The sequence below is a fragment of the Dermacentor variabilis genome, chromosome 1, assembly GCF_050947875.1.
Source record: "Dermacentor variabilis isolate Ectoservices chromosome 1, ASM5094787v1, whole genome shotgun sequence".
Taxonomy (NCBI): Eukaryota; Metazoa; Arthropoda; class Arachnida; order Ixodida; family Ixodidae; genus Dermacentor; species Dermacentor variabilis.
The window spans coordinates 23,489,745-23,510,781 of record NC_134568.1 but is presented as its reverse complement, the minus strand read 5'-3'; the positions used below and the strand labels follow the sequence as shown (position 1 = coordinate 23,510,781).

At 49.6% G+C, this 21,037-nt stretch overlaps 1 protein-coding gene across 1 annotated transcript in view; it reads left to right on the top strand.

Moving 5' to 3' along the window:
- Window positions 1-975: 975 nt before the first annotated feature.
- Window positions 976-21,037, top strand: part of LOC142575808 (nose resistant to fluoxetine protein 6-like) — a 339,710-nt gene continuing 319,648 nt past the window's right edge. Inside the window, exon 1 of the mRNA XM_075685475.1 lies at window positions 976-1,488. Within this exon, the coding sequence (XP_075541590.1) occupies window positions 1,032-1,488 (457 nt within the window). The 5' untranslated portion in view covers window positions 976-1,031. The remainder of the gene's footprint in view (window positions 1,489-21,037) is intronic.

Below are 21,037 nucleotides of genomic sequence, written 5' to 3'. Positions count from 1 at the left end.
ATCTCAATATGCTCGGAATTCAGTCAAGGTACACGAACACATTCAGTCACTCTTTCTTCCCAAGGAAATCGCAGGAATGGATCCTCTTTCCAGGATACATTGCCGCCATTGTCGAAAACAAACTTTTCCGCCAAGCATTAGCCAATATTCTATTATTAGAAATTCCTAATGTGCGATATTGTTTAGATCATTTGTCGTATTTCGTTGTTATGCTTCCGTATCCGAGACCACTTCTCTCTGTGATGCCCTCGGCCCTTTGGCATAACATCAATAAATAAATTTATGTGCACGACTTATGTTTCTTCAATTATATTCCTAATTCCGTACGACAAAAAACAACAACAAAAAGCACACAGACAAGGAGCGGCGGATACATTGCACCTTCTGCATAACCACGTGGCTCCATTTTATTTCAGTGTGAAAGGTACTGCTGCGTACAGCCACATTAATGAAGCACTACTAGGTTTGACGGGATGCCGATGTGCCGCTTCCTTCAGAAATAGTGAACGAATATTTCTTTTTTTTTCCCTCGTAGTGCATGCAGCCAATAACTAACTTGCGCACGTGCTGTGATTCAATTTTTTTATTTAAAAAAACTACGACGTGACTGGTTGCACCGCGAGCCAAGATGTAATTACATTGCAATCACGAGGTCCCAGAAGAAAATGTACAAAGGATAGTCCTTCCACCTTGACTTTATTTCTCAATGCAGTCTGCAGCACCTTCGAATAAGGTAATGTAATTTTGACAGCTTTATTGGCAGTGTATCATAATTCGACTGAACAAGGGAGTGCAGGGGGGGGGCTCTTAAGACACCGCTCCACCGCTTGCCCCTTAGGGTGCGCTTCCTGGCACAACAGTGTTGCTCGCGAGCGGAGCCAACTGTGCGGAAGAGCGGCACGTTCAATCCGGAGCACGGATCCGTACGCGCTCACCCTCAGCGAGCGGCGGCGGCGGCGGCGCCGGCAGCACTCCTTAAAAACAGGTCTACGGTGCGGCGCCCGGACCAGAAGAAGGACACCAGCGGCACGATGCGCACCAACGCCACAGCTCAGCGCCGCTCGCCTCCTGCGGCCCTCCTCCGGGCGCCCGGATCGCTCCGAGTCGTCCAGACGCCGACGATGCTGCCGCTGCTCCTGCTACTCCTGGCGACCGCCGTAGCACTCCTGGCCGACACCGCGGCTGCGAACCCATCCATCGGCGACGTCCTCGGTCAGATCAGGGAGCGCGCAGCCGCCGCCGCCGCCGCCGCGGAGGATGGTGGCACGACGACGTCCGCGCCCCCCAACAAGACCAGAAACGAGCGGATACTGGAGCAGTGGTCCAAGTTCGAAATTAACCTTCAGGACCTGGTGGATAGCGTGATAAGGAAGGTGCTGCCGACGGTGATACGGCGCAGCTCCGAGCTGGAGGTGTCTCCGGACTGCCGTGACGCCCTGCTTAAGGTGGTCTTCGGCATACGTCAGCTCAAGAGATGGGCCTTCCAATGTGAGTGGTCCAGTTGTTCGTAGTCACTATGAGCGCCGTTTGTGCGGGAAATTTCCATTTTACAGAAAAGTGCGAAACTTTTTGTTAAGTGCATTTCCTTTAAGAGCGACCATGCTCTTTTTCTATATATATATATTATGAAAGAGCCGACACTATCTTCACTAATTACGCTGATGTTCAAGAGAAAAGCGCGTGCCGAGACTTTCGGCACTCGCTTAACTCGTGCACTCGGTGTAAGATTTTCCACTGACCCCAAGCGAACTGCCGTGACGATTCGGCAAACTTAAACCCCACTACAGCGCTCACACGACGCCTCTTCTCTAGGATGGCGTTCTGTGGGAGCGGTTGCACCGAAACTGGCCCTATGCACACAAAAGTTTGTCGTAGGCGTATTACCGCCGAGCCGGAAGCCCAAACCTCGACTTGGACTGGCATTTGCTGTAGCTGATGGTACCATGCGGCAAACATGTGCGGTACCAGCTGACGATGGCCTGCTGATGTGAAGACAGCGGGGCGCAGTTAAGGTTTCTTCGGGATCGCGTCACGCTGTTGGCAGGCGCCATCCTGTTACTGCGCCACAAGAGTTTCTTACTTCGTACTTAGCCCACATGAACTGTGGTTCGTGGCACCAGTCATGAACATTGATTTTAATCGTCGGGCAGTGGTAAACACTTGCGAGTGTACTTATTTTGTGCTGTGTTTCTCTCAGTCATAGGCGACGCCCTATACCACGTTTTTGCCCTCATTGAGGACGAAGCTAAACATGCAGGCGCAGTCTGTTCGTTATTGGGATTTAAAGACGCGCGAAACGACCTCTTCAAGAAAGGAAGGTACACAGTCAGGCGCACGTGTCTACAAAACAGCTAGGAAGACGTCGGCGTGTCTCATTCTTTCGAGCATTGAAGAAAAAGGTACGCATGTTTAACAAAGGTTTCGTGACTGATGACTTACAGTGCGAACATTACTGCGCCGGTCCCATTGCTAACTAACCTATTCTCGAAGCCGTATAGCGGTGTAGTAACTTTGCTTAAAGTTACGTAATAACGCACCGATGTCTCCGAACAGTTTTACAACCTTCACCGCTCGCAAATGGGCCGCCTTACGGCGCGGATGGGTCAACTACGTTTAGCGCATAAAATGTAGCCGTAACAGCAGCAAAGCCTTCGCCCCCCGTTCCTCTCTATAGATCGCGGCAGTAATGCGCCTCAGGATGTGCGCTTGCCCGTCCGAACGGAAGCCTCTCGTTCGAGACAGCTTGCGTCCGAACCGTTAGTCCTTATCGGTGTCTCTAGCGCGTGTAACCCGTGTAACGTAGCGCGCGCTCTATCGCCTCACTGAAGCGACCGCGTTCATTTTACACCGGGTAGCCTCGAGCAGCGGGTCATACGTGACCTTCCCATCTGTGAGCGTGCGCGCTCAGGAACGACGCGTCTCGAACCAAACTACCACCGGCACACGGCGTGAATGTACTCCGGAGGGTCCGGACAGGGGTGTCGGCGGCACTGCAGCGCTGGCAGCGTTTCAGGCATACACGAGTATCGGAAACAGCGCGCGCATTCCAGGCCGTTTTATGCACCGGCCGGAGAGCGCGCACGCCCGACTACCGGCCGGCGAGCCGGCGTCGCCGCCTTTTGAGTGCAGGGGACTGGCCTACGGGGGAGCGACGGGCGGGGTACGCGCCAGTCTCCTTTTTCTTGCTGTTCGGTTGTTCCGAATATCACGTGCATTCCAGATCGCTTTTGAATATCTAAGGGGCCCGTGCTGTGTGACCTGGCAAACACGGAGCTCAGTGTGTCGAACGCAATACTCGCTGCCGCCGCCGCCGCCGAGGAAGTAGGCAACTAGGCTTTGTGCGCAGGCACGCCTGTCGAAATCGTCGGCGCGCGCACACTGCGATGGCATATCGCCACGCGGCGAAGAAGGAATCGATGGCGCCAGCCGCTAGCGGGGTCGCGAACCGATATATTTGCGCCTTAACGCGCCTCCTCCGCACACATAAGCCAAGCACCTGCGTGTGACACGGTTTAAAGATGGGATGGCAGGGGAAGCGGGGAGGTGGAGCAGACCAGTATATGATAGTCCCCAGTCTGTAAAATGTGTAGAGGAAAAGAAATGCAAACGCCTAGTGACGTCGCGCTGAGTGTTTTTGATTTCAGTTTCCGTCGTAGAGAGCAGTCGTTGCTTTTAAATCATTAGTGTGATATGGATTGTGAAGCCAAATTTTCTGGCCGATAACATCTGGCGGCGTCACCGAGTACGCAAGTACTCCTTCGTCAACGCGCACCCGCGTACGCGCTCGGGCAGGTACCATCTGGCAAGGCCGCGCAAGTGTTTAGAAAGGAACAACTCCTTATTTTAGGAAGCGCATGAGCTCCCACATACGGGGCGTCGCTAACAGTGTAGCTAACACTCTCGCGACAGGCACGCTTAAACGGACATGTTGAGTAGTGAAGCGTCCTGGCTTGAGGGGCCAGTCTAACTGCGTATAAGCGACCTGCCCTAGCAAGATGGCGCTGCGCGGATCCTTCACTTACCACGCCAGTGTCGCTGACACAAGCCGCTAGGGTTTGCAAGGAAATGGAGTTAAGCTCGTGTTAGTGATACGGGCTCAGCTCTGCTCATCCCAAAGCTCATACATGGGCATTTTCGTGGCTGCGCTTTCGGGTGCAACGATTTCCGGTCATCACATCGCGGTCATCTAAGTTGAACGTTCGGAGAAGTAGGGAGCTATTGCCTCGCGATAAGCTATTGTAGCTGTCATCGCCAGTATGAACCGTTTCTTTGCCAATTTTGCTTCTTCAGCTCGCTAGGCTGTGTTCTAGCGCAGCTGTAACCTGTGGAGAGCGTGAATGCAGGGGCCTATAAAGGTGCCTCACGCAACTTGTGCCGAAATTTTGCTTGATGTCCTACAATTCCCTGATTGATAATTTGGCTCTGATTATAATTTTTGAGCAGATAATAAATAAGAATAGCCATGTATGTCATTAGGCCAAATACGCAAAAAAAAAATATAGTCTGACTTGCTCCAAGCGACGGCAAACAACATTACCTTGGTTCTGTCCCGCTACATGGCACTCGCGCTTTTTTTTTTTTTAATTTTTGGCACAAGTTACGTGGTACACCCTGTATATGGTCTGCGTACGGGCGCAGTGCGCACAACTGCAGGCATGTCACGCGGTTAACAAAGATTAACCAAGTTTTGCCACAAAGGCATTACAAGTACACTACTAAATACGCAAGGGTGCATTGATAGATCATATTTAATCGGAAAACCGGCTCTCTTGAGCTTCTTTTGGGATTAACAGCCCGATAGGGTGCTACAGTTATCGATGTGGGTGCACTGTAGATTGATACGTGACTATGGCCCTTCTCTCTTTCTTTTTTTATTTTTGCAGACATTTTAGTGGTGTGTTATCGTGTAGCTTTAAACGGCAACTCCGGTGGTTATTTAACCATATTAGGATATTGTTATTTTCAAATGGCATTGGCTGTCCTGTCACCGGTAGGGTTGTTCACTTTGCTTATAAACTCATCAACAATTTTAACTAACCAATAAACGAGGTACCGAAACCAAAACGGGTAGCTGCGCGTGTGAGATCACGATAAGTCGATGACGTCAGATCCTACACTACCGTAACGTAAACACGTAGAACGCGTGCTAAACACGCAGTACACGTATAGTGCTAATCCCAAGAAATGCGAAGCTGGTGATGCCTCCTGACGACAAGGGGGAGTTTTTGCAGCTCCCAACTAGACAGCCATGAGCGCTGGGTGATCAATGTTTCATTTGATCAGCCACCGCCGCGCGAGGCAGCTGACGTGCCCAATGTTGCGCCTCGAGGTGGCGCTTAGGCCAGGAATCTACCAAGCTCATCGACGAGTACGTCCGGCAGTAGGAATGGAGGAAAAAGGGTTTATTTTTATATTACTTACACTTGCTCTAGATACGGAAGCCCACTCCATGTAGGAGCACATTAAATGACTTAGTTCACATCAGGGCACTCTCTCACGGCACCAAAGATCTCCGCTTTTAATACCGTCGTCTTCCCTAGGAGACTAGACTTGGGGATCTGATGACTGTATCTCGGCAAGTCACAATCGTCGAATCGGTCGCAATATCCCTCCCATGATGTCGCACCGTTTCCGGCCCCTATGATGCACCTTCGCCCCCGCATATGGCGCAAGCGTGTAGAAATCTGGGAGTACGAGGTCGATGCTGTTGCCACGGTAGCCTTCGACGTTGGCCCCTTTCATCAATTAGTTCAGCTTGTCAGGGTCAGGAAGAGTGATCTTCGTGGTAGTTGTCACCTTGAAGTGAGCTCCTTTGCGCTTCACAGTCTATGTCGGGCCCCGGCATCGTCTGGGCGTGCGCTGGTGAAATGACCACCTCGTGGAAAACATCTAAGGAACGTTCATCGGCGTATTGAGACGCTAAACCAAGCTCAGTGCATGGTGCTACATCAATACAAAGAGAAGCAGAGGTTATCACGTCTGTCAGAACGATGATTGTCGGCCGTCGTGTCGTAAAAAAAGGAGCCAGCTTCGTCGTTTCTGGACGAAGTGGCGATGTTATCTCTGACGTCACAAACACAATGTGGCCAGTAAAAAGCCATACATTCTCGGACACGAGTCGGGGACACGCAACCAATCTTTATATTTCATTTGCAGAAAAACTAAATCGACTTGCAACATATTGTTTGGCACAGATGATCAGAGTGCAAAAGTGAACTAATATTCAAAATTTCATTAAGGGCAGTAGACATAGAAAAATCGCCGTATTTTATTCATATGCAGAAAAACTAATCGACTTGCAACATATTGTTTGGCACAGATTATCAGAGTGCAGAAGTGAACGTATATTCAAAATTTCATTAAGGGCAGTGGACATTGAAAAATCGCCGTATTTTATTCATATGCAGAAAAACTAATCGACTTGCAACATATTGTTTGGCACAGATGATCAGAGTGCAAAAGTGAACGTATATTCAAAATTTCATTAACGGCAGTTGACATAGAAAAATCGCCGCATTTTATTCATTTGCAGAAAAACTAATCGACTTGCAACATATTGTTTGGCACAGATGATCAGAGTGCAAAAGTGAGCGTATATTCAAAATTTCATTAAGGGCAGTTGACATAGAAAAATCGCCGTATTTCGCCTTTAACTTATTTTCCGCTTAGTTAACTTAAAGAGTAATTAAGCCGTTACAATTTGTGTGTAGGAACAGTAGGTTTTAAAAAGCTGAAGAATTCTAAAGGGGGTGTCAGCGAAGAAAGGAAAAGCAAAAGAAGAGAGCCAGTAACGAGTGAGCTTTTGGGAAAGGCAAATGGGAGGCGAGGGGATTTAAAACAAAGAGAAAGAGGCCAAGTAAGAAAATGTATGGGTCGACCCGGCCGCTAGCCAAATTTGCGCGTCGCTGTATTGCTTCTGCGGTGGATGAGTGCAACGGCATGTGTCTGAGAGGTATTTCCTAGCGCAGTGATTCGCGTCAAATCTTCCGGCACGATTCAAATGCCTGACGGCTATTTCACGCTTCCGTTAAAGGTTCTGACAGGAAATGTGGCATAAATCAAAACTCCCCCGCGTTAGGACGAAGAACGTGGGAAGAGGTGTAATAAGATGAAAGCTAGACAGACATGGCTATACAGTTTGGGGTGTACATCGAGGTAGGAAAAAGTTAGGAGATGGCATGACGTCACGCAGCCAGCCTTGGCAAGCGAACGCTCCGTGCCGTCAGTTCCTTTGCTCAGTGTCGGCCCAACACGTGACCTCTTGCGTCAAGTTCACGGAGCGAGAATCAAGATTTGAAGAGACGTTTGGTTCCTGGCATTTTTTATTCAGTGCACGCTTGTTCGGCTGCCCAGTCGTGGCTGTTCTGCAAAAGGTTGGCTGAAATTTCTAAGCAAGAGTTTAAACCTAACTGCAGACACTGCGAAGCACTAACCGCAGACCAAGATCACATACTTTGGGGGTGCCCATTCAGCCCCCCACCAAGAACGATTCTTCGGCAAGCTTCAATGCTCGAGGCCTGGGAGCCTACGATCAAGATTTATGGCCCAAAATGCCAAGTCATGCTGGCAGAGTGGGCTAACCTCGTCGCGGCCACATGGCATACACGTTAGTTCCTCTGCCAGGGTCTCAATAACTAATACGCCTATAATAAAGTTTATTTCTCTCTCTCTCTCTCTCTCTCTCTCTCTCTCTCTCTCTCTCTCTCTGCCTGCACAGCGGGAGCCCTAAAACCAACCACGCACTTTGACATGACGATCACATGTCAGGCCGACAGGTTTGGCTTCAATCGCGTTGACCGGTGCTCCCTCTTTAGTTTTTCATTCCTCCATGATGGTGTATGTAAAATTGCTCTGAACGCACACGAGATCCGGGTACAGGTAAAATATGACGCAAGCAAACGAATTCAGTGCTGTTGTCTTTAGCGCGACGCAGTGTATACTGTGCTAACTTGAAGCTCGAGGAAACGAAGAAAAAAAGATGACAATAGACTTCAGTGATTTCTCCGACTCTGGACTCGTTTACTGCGACTGTAATGGGTCTTCAAAGCGGACACCGCCATCTTCGCAGGAAGAATTTCCTATAGTTGCGATGTAGCACAACGTTGTCTTCGTCCGCTATCAATATTGCCCATTGTCGCCTCCGAAAAAACGCGCACAGCCGCCACAAATCTCATAGCCTACGTGGGGCGCTACCAAATTACCGATCCCCAAAAGCTAAGCGATGGGGCAGCGGTTTGCTAGCACGGCGAACTCCCAACCGCACAAAGTCGCAGGGGCGTGAGCTCAAACTTCCAGTGGCGAAGTTTTGCTTTCTCTTCGCTCTCTGACGGGGAGGTTGGAGCCGAGGATGTTGCCTGACGATGACGCTACGATCAGGAAGACTGCCTAACATCGTCGGTGTAACGGGCAGGATGAACACGCGCGAACCCAGCCTCTTAACTGCCGTCGCAGAAACACATCCCCGCAGCGTCGGCATCAGCCTAATTCGCGTGAGTGCGAGAATGCAAGGCTCCCACAAACAGCCTATATCGCAAGAAACGAAAGAACGAAAAAAAGAAATAAAGGAAAATTTATCTTCTCAATGAGCCGAAGAATTTTTTCGTAAACATGCTTTCACATTCCGCCTCGAGCGCGAAGGAAGGGGTTTATCTCGCCGCGCGCCCGTTATTCGAAGACGACGAGCCCTTCGCCTTTCATAACGCGATCAGCCAAAGCGTCCTCGGGCGGCACGTGAAAGGAAAGCCTGGCCGAGTGTTCGTCACGCGATACACCCCGCACCGCTTTCACGAGCCGCGTCCCGCGCCTTCGCTCCCGAACTGCATGTGCACCGGGGACGATGAGGAGCTGTGAAACGCTTTCGCGCGCCCGCGAACGGGCGCCGTCGTATACTAATGCCGCGCGGCATGAATGCAGTTTCTGTTAATTTCTCTCCCTTGTTCATCGCCGAGTTTCCGCAATTAGCTCCGCCTCGGTGCTTCTCCTGCATGGCGCACCGCGGCGAACGATGTTATAGAAGATGAATGCAGCGCACGCGAGTGCGGGCGAGACGCGGGAAGAGCGCTTGAAAGGAACAGCGACACTATAGATCGAGCTCATCATCAAATATCGGTGGCACAAACGCCGCCAGACGTGTAGCTTAACGCGTTGAGCACGAATAAAAAAGGAAAGATTTAACGTTTGTGCTTTGACAGCTGCATGGTGTTTGGCTCGGCAGGTCGTTTTGTAGCACCGATATACCGGTTATAGCGCGTGAAATGGCATTTTGGCCTTCTATTCTCAACACATGCTTCGTCTGTAACTGACGTCAAGCAACCTTTGTATTACAAAGAAGAACGCGAGCTCCTAAAACACATTAAAAAAGTTTCCCACCATGGAGCGCGCATCAGGTCATGAGGCGCACGTGATCGGAGTAAGCAGACATCTAAATGAACTTCTATGCTTACTGCTGCACCATGTATGTAATAATGATAATATTGTTACGGGGATGTTGGAAGTATAGAAGATTGTATTTACAGTATATATACAAAATAATAATAAAAAAGCCGTCAAACCACATGAATAATGACAAGGCGCGCACTTCGGCAATGATCGTCGTACGTTGCCGCCAATCCCTCGCCGGTGGTCGTTGTCGGGGACTTTAACCTAGAGATCTCATAACTGGTTCGCTCACTTTGTGAAAGAGTTTGGCGTCACTTACTTCAATGATCCGAGTCAATCGACTACCGCGCGGGGGTCATGGATCAATTTAACTTAATTAATAACAATTAATAATAACAAATAATTATGTAAACAAATACCACCTAAAGTTTTTATTTCGAAGCGCCACGAACAATACCCGGACCACTTTCAGCCTACAAACTGAGGCCTGTGGCGTCGTACACTTTGGCCCATGAAATAACACAGCACAATTAAGGAAATGGAAAAAGATCTGCAAACAGTGAAAGAGAGAAACCTCAGAAATTCTTCGCACGCATGCTGAATGACTCAAAAAAGGGAGGAGGTTCATTCTGGGAACAGACTGAATAGTTCAGACTGTCAGCGCGGTTAGCCCCACTGAACAAGGGCCAGAGCAGGTGCTGGTACCATGTACAGCCTTACCATCATTCCCATAGACGTCCCCACGCCAAGTTTCATCCTAGACGCCAGCGCTCGATTCTGCCCTGGCGGAACGATTTCACCTCCAACGGGTGTAGGTTTCCGCCGCCGCTTCCCTTCAAGGTCGCGCCCGCGTTCAGTTCGCGCTGCGCGCGAAACGTCTCTTGTTTGCGACGGCGCCTCTTCGTATGACTGGAAATCATTATTCTGTTGTTAACTGTCACGACAGCAATGTAAACACGATAGGGTTGATGCACACCAGTGAAATTCTGCCGATTCACAAGAAAATGGTACGAAAAAGCAGACGACAGACATGTGTTACTGCATTGCGCCGAACAAAGTGAGCAACCAGCTGGCAAACGAAGCGATCTCGTTCATTGATCCCTCGTGAGTGTATGACAGTTTTTACATGTAATCCACATGAATTTCAATAATTACTGGGTATATAATCCTTTTATTCAAATAAATACTGTCAGTTGTTCCACCAGCGCTTGCCCTGTCTTCTTTCTCGTGTTTCGTTTGTGTGGGCGCTGCCCTAGAATGGAGAGCACTTCTGTTGCATGCGCTAGCAATGGCCGAAGTTGACGCGTGCCGAGAAATTGAATGTGTGCACGATGCATCGAACATGACCGGAGTTCATTCCTGCATCACCACTGCACCGATCGATCGAGTTATTGGACGACACACGCCCGCGTCTTGGTCGCGCCGGCATTGCCGAAGCAGAAATGATTACTAATACTTTCAAGTTGCGTCTCTTGAGCACTGTTAAAAAATGGCCAAGCTATTTACATTGCTGCCTCTATTCGATCTTGTAGGGGACGTACTAGATAAGGTTGCGTGCGCTAACGTACTTGTGCTCTGGTGCGATATATATTGTTTATTTCCGCACAGTGTCGATGGAAGTCAGTTGTCGCCGTCAGAGACAACACGGATTTGAAGCAAATATTTTGTGTGAAACAGCAAAAATGACTTTCGCTAACACGCATCGTAAGTGCCGACGATTTTTCCGGCGGCACATACAATGTCGTTTCCAATTACCTGATCAGCGTCACTTACATGGCTAAGCAGACGCTGCCCTTTCGCCGCATTGCAGCCACGAAAATAACTGTCAAGCGCACCGATCTTCTTAAAGGCAAATAGAAGCGTGTACATCGTCCTTCGAATAAAAACGTCCACGCACACACACGTAGCCACACACTGCGCGCGGTACGAAACGTGTTAAAACACGCGCAGTGCAAGAGGCAATCAAGGCGGTGTGAACGAGACATGGGAGAGGCGTACCACCCGCTAGTTGAATTTAGTACTGAGACAGCTCCAGACCGGATCGCTACCGAGCCCGAGACTGATGAATCGCATGTACCCTGAGATATATCCGACAGATATCTGCAGAGTCTGCCGGAGGGAGACCGCAGACTACACGCACATCTTGTGGGACTGCGTTAAATATCCAGAAGAAGCAAAATCAAGAACGCTCCCACCACGGCTCGAGGCAACCGCGAAGAGCTACGGCCGAGACGATCAGCTCTGGGCCGTCCAGCAGGTCTTCGAGGCGCTCGAAAGGCACGGACCCGGCGAGCCGGCAACGGCGAGCGGAGACCCGCGCCGAGTAACGGCGACTTCGAGGATGACGTAGGCCCTCGTCGGGGCGCGCTAGCGCCCAACTGCAGGCATAAATAAAGTTGGCTCCAATACAATCCAATGCCCCGCACGTGGCGCTCTCACGCCGGCGCGGCAGCGCCGCTCGGCGGTGCCGTTCCTGTCTATTGGCATAAGTACCAGGTACCGTGCTTATGCACGTGGTTCTTGCGTCAGTCTTTAACGAGCATTGTAAAGCTACGCAGCACTGTTGATGTCACAGCTGTTAAGTATATATGCCAAGTGACCACAGGTTGACGCTGTACGCAATGAAGATAAGCGCAGTCGCTTTCACACAAGGCTTTATTGCCTTTTTTTTTTTCGAGCCTGTTTAGCATTTTCCACTTGGCCAAGTGATTAAATGAAGGACAACGTTATTTAGATTAGGGCCGAACATCGCCTGTGCGCTTTTGAGCTCTGCGGCGACGCCTGCTCCGTGCCCGTGTCACGTGATCAGACACGTGACCAGCGAATGATATAGCAACGTGGGACACGTCCAGGTGAGAATAATGCGCTTCTCTTTGTCGTTTGCACGCTTTCTTAGTGTTAGAAAAAAAAACGGAAGACAGTCCGATGCGGGAAAAACGAATTGGAGATTTTGCGGCGCGAGACATCATTCGTCACTCGGCTTGCGTCCATTTGTTGCGGCGCAATCTAGCCGTGCATCCCAGAGTCGACAGCTCTGTGCGGCAAAACCCACGGGGTGAAACGAGCCTGCGTGCATCGGATTTGATAACAGGAATGAATATATATATATATATATATATATATATATATATATATATATATATATATATATATATATATATATATATATATATATATATATATATATATATATATATAAGCATCTGGGTCGAGTGCAACAAAAAACTAACGGTGAAAGTTGGAGTCGACGTGGCGGTTCTTGCGCATTTTGCGCTCCCTCGGTGAGATCATTTGGATGACAAACGATATTTGTAAGGAATGGTGATTTTGTTGCATCAAATTTCGAGCGTACAGTCGTCGCGTCCCTGATATTTTTTTTTCTTCTTCGTTTTTATTTCTTCGGGTTGGTGGCGTCTTCATGCTTGCTACCTCGTATACGGAGTCGTCACGCTGGCGTTTGGGCGTTTCTAAATGCTTCGCGATTTGCGCAGTATCGGGTTGAGTGACATTTGTTTCTTGACGTTACCAGATGGCATTGCATCAATCCAAATTATTAAGCACGGTGCGGCTCGTTCCCGGTTCTCTGTATTTCTTAAGATACTCGCTAATGTAACTGCGACGGCAGCGAGATGCGCATTCAGCAACCTTAATCCTCAATCAAGTCTCGTGCAGCATCGCTATCACAGTTCTATAGCAAGGACGACGCAACTCACGCTATGTAACTATGGGCGCAAGCCTCGGCGATGTCGCCGTTACATGGGGAGCAACGCGAGTACATGCCACGTTGGAGATTTCGGAGCCAATGTCGCATCTCGTTATGACAAATTCTTAGGCCATTTACTTACTGCCGGATTAACTTCACGGCATAATGATCGTCACCTGTGCACGGCGAACCCACATTTGATTCTCGGCCGCTGTGAGAATTTTGCTCGCGTGCGGCTGACATTTTGTGTCGCGTTACAGTGTTACATTCCCACCGTTCGAAATGAAAAAAAAAATGCAATCACGCATGGACACACCCATATCGTTGTAATCAAATATATGGGCATCATGAGACCACGACGGGATAACGTAACGGTTCTATTCCAATGTCATTCTTTGTCACGCTTCGTCTGTGGTCAGAGCGACGCTCCGCCCTCGTTACTACGGAGATGAGCCGGCCGTGAACGGTGGATGATAAGAGTGGCCTAGAATCGAGCGGAAGGCATCGCTGCATTATACAGGCCCTGCAGGGGTGATATTTTGGACACTCGATCATTTTTCGCTACATTGCCAACTTCCGCCCAGTTTGCATCTTTAGCCAATGAGAGATCGCCGATAGCTATATATATATATATATATATATATATATATATATATATATATATATATATATATATATATATATATATATATATATATTCTTTAATTTGGGCTCCTGAACTACTTTCGGTATACTTCGGCACATCACCGCACAGCACAGTGACTGTCGTGCCAGAAACAGTTGTCACGCGCAATGTGGAACAGTAACGTGAATTAATATTCAGCACCTTAGAGTTCGACGGTGTTGCCCACTCCTAGAAACTATTATAAAAATTGTCTTTGGCTTGTCTTCCAGTCGTACTTCCAAGAGGATGCCAGAAGCCCGGAGGTCGAGCGAGTGCTCTCGAAGTTCGCCTCATTTTTTAGTGGCTCGTCCTTTTGTCTACGTTCCGGTTGACAGACGCTTCTCTAAAACACTATAGAACACACACCGGTTGCCACATGTTAGAGGGTTTATCCCGGATAAAGATGTAGACAGCAGTGAAGCAGTAGCCGCGACCTCTTCCGCGCGGGACTGCGACAAAACGACGACGAGAAGGCGTGCAATCGTAGCTAACCTAGACGCCTGTCATGAATCAACTTAACTCGAATGTCACATTCAAGACAGCCACAAGATCGCGCTCGTCCTCATCATTATTGTTTGCCTATATTGTGTCACCGGGAGAGGCCTTCATCCTGCAGTGGACATAAAAAAGATGATGATGATGATGATGATGATGCTGATGATGATGATGATGATGATGATATCATGTGAACTGAAGAAATAGACGCCTCTCCTCTTGCTCTCTAAAGAATCGTGTCCCGCGCTTATCCAACGCAATATGCAGCCGTGAATTTTCCTGTTCGTCTAGCTCCAGACAACGAAAGCAGAATTCGATTTGCCAAAAATTTCATTGGCAGCCTCTTGTTCGCAGAAGGGCCATTATAATTTGAGGCCTTATATTCTCGCTTCGCTGAGAACGATGTCAGTTCGGCAAAGACAGTGCCTGTCGGGATTGTGTTCCAAATTGTTAGGTTTCCTATGGTTTTCCTAATTGAAAGGAGCTGCACTAAACCTACGTGCAAGCAGGGTGACGTTTTTTCCCCTAGAACTGGCGATGTTCGACCCGCACAGTATCGTGATATACTTCTGGGGGTACGGCAGGAATACAAGAGGAATACTTTTTTTTTTTTTTTGCGACTGGGTGACACAGTCGAGCCCTCCCGGATGCTGAGGAAATTCGCGTTACAGTATTACGCTCCGTGTGTCGATTGCCTGAAGCACGACAGAGATTGCGCTGTGCGGCGAAGTGGCGAACTATTCCGAGCATGGTTCAGAGGTCACATTAAAAAAAAAATTCATAACTCGCTTAAAACAAGAACTCGAAAAAGAGATAATTACGGAAATGTAAGGCCAACAAACAGGCCTATCTAATGCCCTTTGTATCGATTTTTTTTTTCTACTCGCCTCGTTGGGAAAATCAGGGATTAAAGTGGACGAAAACCGAAATTTTGTTATCTTTATTATTATGTTTTCGTGAAATGCGTACAAATGATTAGCGAAGAATGAGTTTTAATTTCAAGTAGAGCTTTAACAAAATCAAGTAAAATATTTCTGATACAGAAAGCAACACTGTTTTCGCAAGTAAATAATGGTAAATTCGGCAAACTTCGGAAATATTGGCCTCTTCAGCCAGTTTCTTCCTTTTCACCGATACTGACGCTTAACGCCACTATACTATTGAAGAAAAAAAATTTTTCTGATTACTGCAGGTGAAGTTGGGCCGTTATAGGAACAAAAAACTTGATATTAATTTTCCCGCAGGACCGCGCTTTACGTACTTCAGCAAACTTTGGAGGCACTTCACGTGACAGCAAACTTTTATCATTTTTTTTCCGCGCTGGTACACCGGGAAATTACTCTGAGCAAGCCATAACAAGAAAGCCGGGATTTTTCAATATCATTCAATAGCATTCAATATCGCCATGTACAGCAAAAGCCTCATTTTCTGCTCCTGTACGGCAGGCCATTAAGCTTAGTCAACTTGCTCAATGTTGCCTTCATGGGTTTGATGCCGGGCCTTGATCTAGAAAGAACAGACCGTTCAACTAGATACCCTATGTAGCTTCGAATAATTAGGAGGTGAAATGCATACGCTTGCCGGGCACTCCTTTCTTACGCTCATCGACTGTAAGTGTAAGTTAAAATAACGTACGTTTTATATTTCCATGTCGCCTTCACGTGCTACCGAGTACTCACTGTATCGAAGGGAAAAACTTCGGGCACTAGAATGCCGCGGCAGAATCGAGCAACGATCCCCTTAGGCGAAGCGCCACTCCGCTCGACACCGTTAACATCTGAAACACGAGTGAGAGATATATAAAAAAAAGCAAAAAAGTGGTGGGGAGGGGTGGGGGGAGGTCATTGAGCAAGTAGCGATACTCGCGAGAGAAAGCGTATCGGGCGAGCATCCGCAGTTAAAAGTTCCGCCGTGGTTCCAATACCGAGGCTACAACGACAGTCAAGTATCAATAGTATAGGGACAACAGAGCCCGTTTCGTTCTCTATAGCTACGTTGCGCGCCACGCTCGACTGGTTGTCCCAGTAGGCCGCGCAGCTGTAGCAATAGCGAGCCCTCAGCCTCAAGCGGGCTCGCGCCTCACGACATGGTCCAATGGCTCGCTGGGGCGCACCACACGAAGACATGGGAGGCAAACACAAGGAGGGGGGGGGGGGCGGTAAGGGTTTGCCCTGAAATCCCCCTTCATTGCCAAGCGCCGCCGAGCACCGCAAACAGAGGTGGAAGAGAGTCGTGTGAGTTCACGCTTCTTCGCGTGTTGCGCCAGCGGTCGCCGCCGCGTCCAAGCAACGCTGGCGACGGCCGAGTGGACGGCAGGCCCTCCAGGCCCCGTGGCGCTGGCTGCAGCGGCGGAGTGCCTTCGAGCGTCCACTTCCGACCGCGCCCCTCCTCTCGGAGAACCCTTCCTCCTCCTGCTTTGCTTCCGGAGGCGCCCGGAAGTGCGCCCTTGTTCCCGTTTGGCGACCTCCCCGCTTTCGCGTTTCTTCCACTGGCGGCCAAGTAGCATCGAGTCTACCCCAGACGACGATGGCCTGTGGAGAAAGTGCCCCAGGGAAAAGAACAAACAAAAGCAGAAAAAAAGGTTTTCCGTGGATGCACGCTACTTTCGAGGTGCCGCGTTTTTTATTTTTTTTTTAACTTTATCGCCGGGTTTTATCTCGCTGTTGAATCTCAGCTCAGCGGCCCGAAGCGGCGGTGCGGAGTACGCAGGCCAACGCTATGGCCGATCCACTCGGAACGTCCATTAGCGTGTGGCCTGGACAAAGGAACCCTTGCACTTCGGCGAGACATTCATTGCGCGGCGAGCGTTCCTTCGCATATGTGGACTAATTGAGCTCTTTGGTACTCGCGCCTTAGCTGTGATCCCCCTCTATAACCCTCTTTCTGAAAAAAAGAAAGGGGGTGGGGGGAGTCCGTTCATCATTGTCGTCTCGCCAACTACTCTTCAAAAGGCGGACTTCGACGTCCTAATTTGTCGTCAAACAAATTCGTCGCGCGCGGAAGTCGCCTTAATCCAAAGCGCTCGCGTGCGAATACGCGACTGTGAATTGGCAAACAGAATGGCGTGACCGGCGACCAGGAAATGACGCCGATAACGCGTGACGACGATCGAAGAGCAGGTCGGCTGCCGCGTCGAATCGGGTGACGCGGAACAGAAACGCTTCGGCCTAGCGGGTCGCGGTGGGTAACTCTAACAAAATGGTAGATGATAGCGTTTTTCTAACGGCGTGACGGTACTCAGCTACGGATATTACATTGGTGTTGGCTCGTTATTACGGCGCTACCCCTACTAATAACGCCGCTGCCACACGGGCAATAAATGAGCAGGCTTGTCCTGCTATGGCAGCAGCACATGCCACACGTTTCCGAAGATATTTCGCTTTCCGTGCGGATGGCGCTGGAGTCTATCGAAGCAGGTGCTATAGCTTGATCCGAATCATCCCCAATACTGTCGATGCTGGTTTTTCACAGCCCGCACCTACTAAGCAACGCCACTGGAAGCGTTTTTAATCGCGTGTGCTTCGGGTAAAGCCTGACGGCGCTGCATACTCAAAGCCTTGTAGAGGTAGCTTTGGGGCAGCAGCGATTACAACTCTCGTAAACGTGGGCAGCGACTCTTCGTTGCACAGATTAATATGCCCCAGCTGTAAAGCTTCCAAGTTAGTGCGCATCCAGGGGAAGAGCGTTGCTTTTGCATGTTCACTCGTACATGTAAGTGACATACGTATGGACTAACTAATGAGTCGTCCAGCACCTTTACGCACGTGAAGTCCTTGCAATACGTCCAAATCCTCTGATGAGGCGTCGAGCACAGACACCGCTATTCCTTAGAGAGAAAGATTTAACTCTTTAACCGTGGCACAACGGGAAGTGATGAAGGAGCTTACATGCACGGAAAGCTTGGAGATTCAGGTCTAAAGACACCGGGATGTAGGAGAAGCAAAAACTTACGTGGATGCTCGTACCGCAGCACCGCCTGTCTATGCATTCAACAATATTAACGTAATTATGACTGAAGGGTACACTAAGTGCAAGTCTGTGGCTGGCGCGGCATATATGCAGTGTAGGCGTCATAAAGGGCGAGTCTTGTTTATAAAGACGGCGGTGGCACTTGCAGGAATGAGCCTATAGTGTCCCGCTGTGGGATCTCTTATGGAAGAGGAAAGTAGTGGTATAAGCCAATTCACAAGTAGAACACAGCAAACGCAATTAGGCTAGTGTGTGCGGAGGGCAATCTTCGCCTTCATGTTAAGCCCTCGCATAGTCCAGCAGATTCAGCAGAAACACAATCTCACCGCAAGTGAGCAGAGGCGGATTTTCTCACTGTCTGAAGTTCATTTCGTACGACACACACCACACTCAAAAACTTGCAGACCGAATACGTCCAGGCAGTGCATATGCTTGTGTTTGCGAACGGTTTCGATATTATCGCTCGCGAACAACGAGCCTAACCGCTTTCGATTCACTGAAACTACGACGGGCTCATACAATGGGCCATTATTTGACCGTCCTAGATAGTTCGCAGCCAGCGGCCAATCTTCTGCGCTCTCGCATAAGTGAGCTGCAACTTTAAGCTTTAAAACCCGGAAGCAGATTCTAACCCCCAAAGTATGGTTAAGTAATACCATCGAAAAAAGACAAAGGCGAAAATACGAGCAACCACACTCGGCAATGAGTTCGGGGCTGACTGCGTGCGTGTTAATGGCACAACTTCCGTGCCGTAAGTACATTTTCTTTTCTTCCTTCCTTTCTTCTTCTTTGGCAAGCGTAGTAGTAGACCCGACATGATTGCCTGGCAACAGCTGCGCGAAACGGTTGAAGAGAAGGTCGCATTCCGTATTCGACTCTCCTGAGCTGCACGGCAATAAAAGCGTGCAGCGCTACTGAAACTAGAGCTGACATCATCAACATGTGGGCCGAACTGAAGAGGCTGCGGGTACACAAGAAGGCCTCATGATTAGCTACTGTTTGCGCTATCATATCGTTAGCTGCAGTGATTAATTGGCAAGCGTCATGCCATGCCCGTCGAGAAGCGGCGGGCTGCAAAAGTGTCGAAACAATAGTTTATTTATTTTAAAGTTGGAACGTACGCTTTGTCTGCGACGGCTGTCGTGCAGTGGAGGAGAAGGACTTGACTCTGACCGTGCGCCCATCTCTCAGTGCATGGTTCGTATTTTTTTTTCTTTCTTTATGCCGCTTCCATCACAGCACAACCGCCACGGCTGGGAGTCGAAACTGTACCGCACTGTGTTGACAACATAACTTCCACAGCATCTGCACCACCATGACAGTTTCAAATACTTGAGCTTTACGTACCTGTTTAGCAGGCAGTATTTGAGCGCGAACAAGCAGCTATACGGAAACAGAAACAATATGGACGAATACGCCAATTTAACCTGAACACTAAATAAGCTCCCCGGCTTCCTTTTATTCCTTCCGGCAACGAACCGCTTGCTAGCTCAGCATGAGCGAAGTCTTTCTTTGGCTCTTCGCCCCCAACTCTGCGTGGACGGCTGTCTGGCTGAATAAACCGGCCTATGCCGGCGACCGTGAGATGCGCTGATCACGACACCAGTGTGCAGTATGTATCTTCGCATGGGTTTAACTGTTGCTCGTAACGCGGGCCAATACTGAAGATAATGAAATTTCACAGCCCCAACGCGCCTCAAAGAGCTTACCATGCAAGCAGCCTATTCAGCAGGTCCTACCGGAAAGCTATCGCGTGACTCGGTCAATCATTCTCAGATGATTTCTGACTATTTTCTTTTTTTTGTTCGCTCGGTGCCCGATAAGCCAACGCCCGGGACTTTCTTCCATAGTGATGTACGGTTTTAGGTATGAGCCGAGCCTGGCGCGTTATGGAGGAACTCCAGAAAGAGGTGCGACACGAGCCTGTTCCGGAACGTGGGGGAGTCAGAAAGGAGGAGGGGAGAGAGAGAGATCTAGAGACTAAACAAAACAAACGGAGTAAAGAAAATAGAGAGCGACTCGACCCTGTTTCCGCGCGTTGTCCGCGCAGCGAAGGTGATCGCGCGCGCTTTGTCTTCGCTGGCGCGCGTCGAGCCGCGGAAGGCCGTCGGCCACTGAACCGCGCGTACGCCGCGTTTCGCAGTGCGGCGCGGGGCAGGCACCGGCGACGGTCAATGCGAAGGCGACGGAAAAGGGAGAGGCGGGCCGGTGGCGTGCGCGTCACTCGCGAGCTCGTGGAGAAGCGAATTTGCGGAATTACGCGCCGGACCCATTGTCTCGCAGGGGAGCACGCTAAGGATGGAGGGGTGCTGCAGATTTGGGAGGAGGGGCGACGGGGAGGGAGACAAAGTGTCCGCGGCTGCGGGATCTCGACACGGAGGACATAATTCCTGCCCCGCGCGCGCGCTGGAAAAGTTTTTTTCCGCGCTCTGTCATCGCCATGGACGCTAGGGTATACAATGTAGGTCGAATTTGTCTCTCGCGTGCCACCCCCCCCCCCCTCCCATCTTAGCGCGTCTCTAGGATACTTCGTTCTTGAACCTGTCGCCGCCTGTTTTTCCTTCTTCACGCATGGTGGCAGGAGGCCAGAAGGGGCTGTCCTAGCGAAGTGATGTGTGAAAGCTACGCCAGGAATGTGGCCGCGATGTTGAGGATCGGATGTCCGGGGAAGCGTCGGTTTCGCGCACGTACTATAGAGTTGTGCAGGTTGAAGGGGTCGGATTTAGCGCCAGTCGTCGTTGAGCGTAGCTGAGATGGGTGAACTTCCCAAATCTCAGTAGACATCATTTGTATAAGTTTATTATTTGGAGGAAAAAATGTTCTGCATT